Source organism: Octopus bimaculoides, chromosome 3 (genome assembly GCF_046866305.1).
Source record: "Octopus bimaculoides isolate indiv1 chromosome 3, ASM4686630v1, whole genome shotgun sequence".
NCBI classification, from domain to species: Eukaryota; Metazoa; Mollusca; class Cephalopoda; order Octopoda; family Octopodidae; genus Octopus; species Octopus bimaculoides.
The window spans coordinates 34,512,170-34,522,169 of NC_142930.1; the positions used below are offsets into that span (position 1 = coordinate 34,512,170).

General features: G+C 36.3%; 1 protein-coding gene across 8 annotated transcripts in view; it reads right to left on the bottom strand.

Moving 5' to 3' along the window:
* Positions 1–10,000, bottom strand: part of LOC106870925 (uncharacterized) — a 402,450-nt gene that overhangs the window by 357,806 nt on the left and 34,644 nt on the right. For all 8 annotated transcript variants that reach the window (XM_089348799.1, XM_089348798.1, XM_089348797.1 and 5 more), the window contains exon 2: positions 9,352–9,492. In XM_089348799.1, the coding sequence (XP_089204925.1) occupies positions 9,352–9,492 (141 nt within the window). The remainder of the gene's footprint in view (positions 1–9,351; positions 9,493–10,000) is intronic.

The following is a 10,000-nucleotide window of genomic DNA, read 5'->3' on the forward strand; positions in this document are numbered from 1 at the left end:
CAACGTCAGTTGCTCACCACCTAAAGAGCTGTCTGCGGGTGAAGAGAAGGCCCCCCCCCCGGGTATCCCGGCAGAGGCCCCAACCCCCGCATACGAAAAGAGAGGGAAAAGGAAAAAAAAAGAAACGGGAGACGGTCGGCGGAAGTCACTGTGCCGCCGACCGAACTCGAGGCCTCTCCGGTGGGAAGTGTGCCCCGGAGAGGAAGACTCTGCCATCGGGAATTGTGCCGATGACAGAGTGGCGTGACGTCCTTCCCAGTGAGGATAATGATTATGTTATCATGTATTATGAGCGAGGGACGGTGAATGAGTTCTTGGACCGCGAATGCGGCCAAGATAGGAGTTACTCGGAATGTGCGAGTAGTTCCACATGGCCTCCACAGGTGGCTGCGGAGGTTGTAAAGAACAACACGATGACAAAAGTCATAGAGGAATGTAACCCAAAAGATTTTTTCTACCTCGCCGTCAATTCAAGTCTAACAGTAGACACTTGTTTGTCAGGGGCAGCATATCTGCTTGCGGAGGGGTGGAGTGATGGAAATTGTAAATTTTTTTGATTTATAGTGTTAGAGGTTTGTAACCTCATAAGGTTTTTTTAAAGGAAAAAGAAGAACAATGTTTTCAAAAGGTTATCAGTCGGCGGGCGCTGGTGTCTCATTATTTGTTTCATCCTTATCACCCTCATCTCATTAATGTCTATGTCCAGCCCGCAGATACTTTATGTCTACTTGTCTTTGTTTGTCCCCTCTATGTAACGCCGTTAATGGCGAATTTAATGAAATAAAGTAGCTTGCTTACCAACCACATGGTTCCGGGTTCATTCCCACTGCGTAGCACCTTGGGCAAGTTTCTTCTATAGCCTCGGGCTGCCCAAAGCCTTGTAAGTGGATTTGGTAGACGGAAACTGAAAGAAGCCTGTCGTATATATATATTTATGTATATGTGTGTATATGTTTGTGTGTCTATGCTTGTCCCCACAACATCGCTTGACAACCGATAGTGGTGTGTTTACGTCCCCGTGACTTAGCGGTTCGGCAAAAGAACTGATAGAATAAGTACTACGCTTACAAAGAATAAGTTCTGGGGTCGATTTGCTCGACTAAAGGCGGTGCTCCAGCATGGCCGCAGTCAAATGACTGAAACAAGTAAAAGAGTAAAAGAGTAAAGAGTAATTATAATTAGGGTTCAGCAAAATTGCTTCACCACATACCAAAATTTTAAAATAGCAGTTAAATATTATTCCACTACCATAAGATATCTCCCAAACAGCAATACTCCCAACTCACGCAGGCAAAGAGAAATGAATAACGAATCCATCCGGCTTTGATCAACTATATACGCATCTCTGGATTAAAGAGATGTAAAATATCATTTTTACTCACTTATTTCCGTCTGCAATATAGTATTTCAATTATAATTCTTTAATCCAGAAACGCGTATATTGTTGATCAAAGCCTGGTGGATTCGTTATTTTTTTCTCTTTGCCTGCGTGAGTTGGGAGTATTGCTGTTTGGGAGATATCTTATAGTATTGGAATAGTTTTTAACTGCTATTTCTAAATTTCGGCATGTAGTGAAGCAATTTTGTTGAACTCTGATTATAATTATAAAATTTTTGTATAAGTTTACCGATAATGGTTCTTTTAACATACCGAACTACTTGGTAAAATTATTAATTATTAATTTTACCTTATATATATATATATATATATATATATATATATATATATGCTTATACGCATGCATATATAAATGTATAAACATACATATATATACACATATACATAGATACACACACAGATATATACTCACACAACAGCGGATAATTTGTCTTAGGTACAACTCCTGGTAAGATAAAATTACAGGTTAATTGCGGAGTAAGATTTTTTTATGACGAATTAGACAGATGAATATTTTATAATGAGCTGCGGTTTCATTCGGTCGAGAATGTCTGAACTGGTAGATACGCGCGCGCGTACAAACACACAATAGTAAGTACTTAGTTTTCTATATATTATTATGAATATTTGAACATATAACTATAATAATTTAGCATAAAGGTATTTCGTCATATTTTGTAGTATTTTTACACACCTCTGCAACAATCTTTAGAAAGAAGTTTATAGCTTGAGCTTTTATTGTTTGGGCGTCTGTATCAATGCTGAAAGAAGTTTTAACTGTAGTAAATAGTTTATCGCAAAATATATAAACTGTTGAGGCGTGTATTGAATTTAACTATTTTCAAAATGTGAAGTCACAATAAAACAACGCAACAAAAAGGTAAACTGAGGTAAAATGTTGGGAGTGGATGGAGTCCTTTTGAAAGAAGGGCGGTGGAAAAAAAAAGATGGAAAAGGGCATAGAGAGAATGAAGAAAGAAGGGACTGACAGAGGAAGCGAGGAAGAAGTAATAGATTAAGAGAGGGAGATATAAATGCATTGCATATACAAACAAACATATATTAGACTTCCACTGACTCACTTCCGAGACTGCCCTCAAGAAATAATTGCAACACCTTTTTCAAATAATGTGCGTGAGTATTTTTTAAAAGAATATCTTGGATAATGCATCTGAAACGGGATGGTCGTAGCTACAATGCGGTTGGCCAAAGAGTCACTTGAACGCAATTGATCTGGGGTTGAGTGACTGCAACAGAATAATGATCGAAATACGCTTTTGAACTCGAGAAGTCAAAGTATATCAACAAAACACTAGCGCAAATGCGACATAGTATTCTACACAAAGATAAATAAAGGACATATAAAGATGAAGAATACATTCGAAGAAAAGATATTGGCAAGCTCGATAAAGAGAGCCAAACTTAATAGCGGCTGATTTAGCAATAAATCTAATATAATAATTCCAAGTCAAAAAATAAATAAATAAAATAAAACCTAAAAGGTAAGTCTAGAATTTTCTGGAAGCACGTATCAAACATAGAAATACGATTAACAGAAGCAAGTGTCGTCAGTAATGAGTGCAAGGTTAGACATGATATCATCCAGGAGATCATCAATAAAAACTAAAAACCAAATAGGAATAAGAATGTAAGGTGCTACATTGGTATGCGATCTATGTTGTCAACGTGATCTGCAAGAGTCAAACTCTCATTTAGTATGCAATCTACATGCTTCATTTATTTATCATGGCTTAAATAAAACATTCTTACCCTTTTATACATTTATTTAAAAAAAATTTTAATCAAGCAGATTTGAAACAAATTTACTAATTTTATGGGCGAATCGAATGAACATCAGCTAGAAAAGTAAAAAAAAATAGAGAATTAAAATTTTTATACGTTCTATACATTTATTATTAAAAAGAAATTAGAACGAAGTAAATTTGAAACAAGTTTACTAATTTTATCGGTGATTCGAACGAACATCAACTAGAAAAGCTGTTCTTGATAAGTATAGCTTTTCTTGTAGATCACAGTATAAAATGTAGATCGCATACCAAAGCAGTTTCATGACCTGTAGATCGCATACGAAAGTAGCACCGAATGTAATTTTAAGAGACACCAAATGATATACTGCAAGTAGAAAAGTACTGATCATTTAAAACAAGACTACGATAATCCAGGACAGAGACTAAGACCTTAAAGAACTTACAGAAGATTCATGACTTAGGCTTGTAGGGGTAGGCCACAATGTTACTGTCAAACAATCCCCACATGTCAAGGGCAACAATACTTGCCTCAACACAATTACCTCTCTCACTCTCTCTTGTCCTGACTCTCTGTCTCTTTCTCTCAGTCTGTCTACACACTCACACACACTACACACATACCATACACACACACAAATGCATATATATATATATATATATATATATATATATATATATATATATATATATATATATATATATATATATATATATATATATATAGCATGCAATATGTGCATTTGTGTATGTAGCATATATGCGCATTGTTATATATAGTATATAATATTATATATACATTATATATATCATGTATGTAGAAACACATACCACATATGATACAGAATATATTATTATTGCTATTATTGTTGTTGTTGATATCATCATCATCATAATCAACACTATTATTATTACTATTACAATTATTATTATTATTATTATTATTATTATTATTATTCGCTTGAATGAACTCATAGTCGCGGGAAATGTTTAGAGTGTCGAAGGAATGAATCATCAGATTCAAATAAATAAAAACGACTATGTAGTCAACAGTTTTTCCCCCCACATGCTTCCCATAAGTTATATATATGTATATGTGTTTATATATATATATATATATATATAATGTACATGATACACACACATATACATGCGTTTGTAGATGTGTGCAAATACATACATTTACACATACAGATATGGGCATATTTGTAGCAACGATTTTGTCCCAAAATAAAGATCATAAATGTTTGCATGTGTGTCTGTATGTGAGCAAATGCATTGTGAGTAATGACTGTCTGATTTGACATGCCGATTCAGCAGGTCCAATATCTATTTTGTACCCTCGTTTATATATATGTGTGCGTGCATATATATATATTTCAAAATGTAACCATATGTGAATCGTTGGCGATTTTCTTCCTCCGTCTTCCTTTCTATTGGATTTTCCTCTGATTCTGAAGAAAAGCGTTGCTCGAAACGTTAAACCATCTTTCTTTCCTTCCCTGAGCGTCTGCTAATATTTTACATGTAGCACGTCCTCGCGTTGTCTTTTGTTTGTTGTTCCTTTTTGGGATTTACTATATATATATATATATATATATATATATATATATATATATATATATATATATATATATATATATATATATATATATATATCCTTTGATACTTTGATAGGCTTCTGCCAGTATTGGCCCAGGCCATGACTAACTTAATAGCACCCCCTGGCAAAGTTATTCAAATCAGGATCCGGACACCGTGGCCCACTGAAGTAGAGAGTTATTGTATACGGAGACATATCTAGGTGTAGGAGTTTATCCGGGATTTCTTGAAGGAATTTGTCCAAAGATTTCTTGAACTTTATGGGGTCTGTTTCTGTTTTAATGTGTTTTGGTGTAATGTTAAAGAGATCGGGGCCAATTGTGGTGAAAATAATTGTGCTGTATTGTTATGAGATGCGAGTGCGATTTATGCTGTGGACGGATTGTATGGGGCCCAAATCATGGGTGTACCCTAAAGGTGATGCTAACATCATTTGGGCAATGCTGATGGAATATTTCCACAGCATGCAGATGATGTAACGTTCACGGCGACGTTGAAGAGTATAAAGGTTGAGCTTTTCTAGTCGATTGACTTTTGGAGTGTTTCAACTGTTATGATGCTTTGTTTCGTGTGGGGAGACCATAGGGAAACAACAGAATCAAAGTGGGGTCAGGCAAAAACGGAGAAGAGAAGGATAATGGTGTGGATATCTCTCGACTGGAAAGTTCTGGGAATCCATGAGCACATTCTGCAGGTCAAGTAGTGCCAGGTAGATATGTGAAGATGCAGTCACTGCGGGTACAGAGACTGTGATGTCGTGAATAGCGGCATGTTTTGGGGTTTTTTGCTTGTGTCGTAGTGGTAGTGGTGGGGGGGGGGGGCATTCTGCTTCATAGATTTGTTTAGGTTTTTAATACTACAATAGAATTGAGATGGCGATTTGGGGGAAGAAAGCAGTGGTTTGTTATTAGTAGTTGAGGTGGCAGAGGACGATGGTGGCATGGTGGTGATGATGGTGATGATAATTGTGATGGTTGCTGTGAGAATGGTGAGTGTAAGAGAGGTGAAGTGATACTATCGCTCAGTAAATCAGCTATTATGCTGGAATTTAGGAGTGGTTCTTCCTGTTGTTGTTGTTGTTGTTGTGCTTGACCAATATCTGAAAAGTATATATATGGAGGTTTTTCAAAATAGCTCTGAATTAGTTTGAAGGAAACCTGGAAATGTTTTAGTTATCTGCTTAATAGACCGCGTGTTGATATATACTCTATTTTTTGGGCTTAACATGGCAAAGTCTCTGCAATATACAAGCAATCCATTTTGGAGAAGAATATTTATCTCTCTATGCGGTGTTGAGCAAACATTCTCTCTATTCGATACCAGCGTACACACACACACACGCACACGCACACACACACACACACACACACACACACACACACACACACACATATGTATATATATATTTGTAATATAATATGTGACAATTATTCGGTTGCCATAATAAAACTCCGAGTTTCGGGTGTCGGAGCGGAAACGTGCACCGGCATCTCTTCAGTTATCGAGGCAATTAAAATAAGCTATGAAAATGACCGTTAAACAAAGGGAAATTACTATGTAAATGACTGTTATTAAGACAAAAGAGCTATTAGAATGACCGTTAAATAGGGGGGAAAACCGAAAGGGAGGAAGTAAAAAGTAAAGGAGTAAGAAAGCTCATAGCAATCGCATGTGCGCGCATTTACATACGTACACATGCGCGCACGCACACCCACGTGCAAGTGCCTATATGCATATGTTCACTCAGACTCGCATGGAACACACAGATGCACACCCACACATACGTCAAATAGATGCACATATATATGCAACCATGCATGTACACGTATACAAATCCACACACACACACGCGTGCACACACACACGCGTGCACACACACACGCGTGCACACACACACACACACAAACATGTACGTAACCATACGCGCACAATTGTATTCAAATGCACGTCTAAAAACCATACATGCTATATATGCATTTGCTCACTTACACTCGTGTGGACTCCCACGTACATATGCAACCATACACATGTGCATATACATGTACACATATACATACCCGCACACACGCAAACACACTCACACGCGCACAAAAATTTCATATGCACGTCTATATACGCACGTGCACAAGAAAAATGCAGGGTGGAAGGTAAAATACTGGAAAAAAGTGTAAAAATATATAAAACAATTAAAAAATAAAAATGTCTCTATAAGTATTTAAAATTATGTAAAAATATATAAGAAATGTATATAAAAAGTATAGAGAGATAAAAAGCTTGCACGTGGACACAATATACTTGCCATTACATTTTTAATCAACCAAATATGAATCGTATTGTTGCACAATGCGTCTCCATCTTTTAACTTCAAAATACCCTCTTCCCAGAATTGAGGTGATTTCATGGCAAATAAGTCAAAAGGTAAGCTACTATAAATCGGCACGAACTTTCCGGACAACCCAATATTATTCAATGAAATTCCAACGAAGTCTGATTTTCACGTTTTATTATTTGCAATTTCTACTATTTTACAATATTGAAATAAACTAGTACTTTCATGCGTTATGCAATCATCAAGTTTATGTAGTGACAGTCGTATTCCATAATTGCCAACTGTTGTCTATTGTGGAACATGACTGTCACTACAGAAACCTCATATATATATATATATATATATATATATATATATATATATATATATATATATATATTTATATATATATATTGCGTGCGCGCGTGCATCTGAAAAAATGTTAATACACGCAGGACTTAAATGTCAGTACCATGGTATACACAGAAATGTTGTAAAAAGTTGTTAGGCTCTGGATAGACAGACTACAGGACAGGACTCTGCACCCTCTCAAAATTGATAAAAATCAATTGATTCGGGCATGTCAATGCTTCCGACCCCGTATTGAAGTAGCCATTGATGTTAACGGTGGAGTCATTGAACTTGTGTGATAAAAGGATTCTCAAGATTATTTGTACTAATTTGTTTACAAATACAGTTTTTCTTTGTTGAGCTATGCATCTTTTTCTAAATTTATACAAATGACTTAAACAAACTAATTCACCCTGTGTGTATGTGTGTGTGTGTAAAAATGCAAAAAACTGAAGAAGGATGTCCGAAAATTTAAGTGGATTACCAGCAGCTTAAATTAACTACTAAATGAAGATTGCAAATAACTGGAAGTGAATAAGCAAGACAGACTACAATACAAAAAAATGAAAGAGGCAATCAAACTAAGAGACAATGGTTTATCGATACTTTAGAAAAAGTTTCCGAAGACAGAAATAAACGTATCGAAGAAAGTAATAGGTATTAGAATATTAGAAGTACCAAAAATAAGCTATAACTTTAATGAAAAGTGAGAGATGTTATAAGATTAGACAGCAAAGATAAGAAGTTGAGCGTATTTAGAATGCACCAATCAAATGTAGGCATTGGCTAGCTATATTTATCATAGGTGGAAGATGGAAGAGGAAACCATAATTAGGAAACTGATATGACGATTGTAAGATTACATAAATATTTAGCAGAAAATAGTAAGACGTTAATAAGAGAAAAGATGTATGAGTTACATAAGAAATCATTCGTTTCAAAAATAAAATCGTTGTTAGGCGCATAACGTATCCGTAAAACATTGGGTGATATATAGTAGTGTTAATCCACCATCTTGTTTACCACCACCATGCTGCCCTTGGATGTACAAAACGAGTATTTGGACCAGATCTTCGGTATGAGGAGAGTTGCACTGCTTCCTTCTGCGTCGTGGTTTATTCCCCTTTTCCCCATCAGTTTCTGATGTCTTGTAAAGTTCATGGCCTTACCCTCTCTCCTCTGACTAGCTCATAAAGATAAGTCATATCATAAGGAATATCTTTAAAAAGATTTTAAAAAGTATGAGCTTCTCTCTACAAACTAGAAACATTCATAGATGAGGTTAAAGCAATACAGTGCTGAATGTATATATAGAGTTATATATGTAAAACAACACATTTCAACGGTACAAGGACAATGACAAGAACAACGACACGAGCAGTAATAATAATATTTTCTACTACAAGCACAAAGCCTGAAATTTAGGTGGTGGCTGGCTAAGCGACTACATCGCCCCCAGTACTTAACTGGTACTTATTTTATCAACCCCGAAAGGAGAAAAGGCTAGTCGACTTTGGCTTGATTTGAACTCGGAACGTAAAGACGGACGAAATACCCATTTCTTTACTGCCCACAAGGGGCTACACACAGAGGGGACAAACAAGGACAGACAAACGGATTAAGTCGATTATATCGACCCCAGTACGTAACTGGTACTTAATTTATCGACCCCGAAAGGATGAAAGGCAAAGTCGACCGCGGCGGAATTCGAACTCAGAACGCAGTGGCAGACGAAATACCGCTAAGCATTTCGCCCGGCGTGCCAACGTTTCTGCCAGTTCGCCGCCTTTTTGGTAATGATAATGATAATGATAATAATAATAATAATAATAATAATAATAATAATAATAATAATAATAATGATAATGATAATAATAATAATAATAATAATAATGATAATAATGATATTAAAAATATAAACTTACAGAGTAAAGAGATCCTTGAGGGTATCCTTGTCTTCAATGTTTGGAAAGTCAAAGTCACGTAAGCGATCTGGTAAATCCATAGTAACTGTTGTGGGGAACACTTTCATAATTTTATGCCTCTCTAAGTCTGATGGTATCCTCCTGAAATAGAAACGAAGGTGGTGTGACAGGAAATACAAATCTTCGCGCGCGTGTGTGTGAGTGGTCAACAGTAAGAACTGGCCAACGGCCAGTCCTATCAAATCTTCACTCCATGTGCCGTATACTGTTGACTAGATATTAGTTTTCCGTCAAACATTCTGCCAGTAACAAATATTTCTTATATCAGTTGTTAATATTGATTTCTCTCTCAGGCACAAAGCTGTATCGAATACTTCTACATCAGTGAATTATTGGTAGGTATATTATGAGCCTCGGAAACACTAAGAGTAGAAACTGTCTTTGAATGTCAGGTGCTCTGTAGTTTCTTTCTATTGTCTTCTCTCTCAAGGGGCAGCGTGCTGGCAGAATCGCAACCGTTCCGGGTAAAATGCTTAGCGGCAATTCGTCCGTTTTTATATTCTGAATTCCAGTACCACCAGGGTCGACTTTGAAGAAGAAGAAGAAGAAGAAGAAGAAGAAGAAGAAGAAGAAGAAGAAGAAGAAGAAG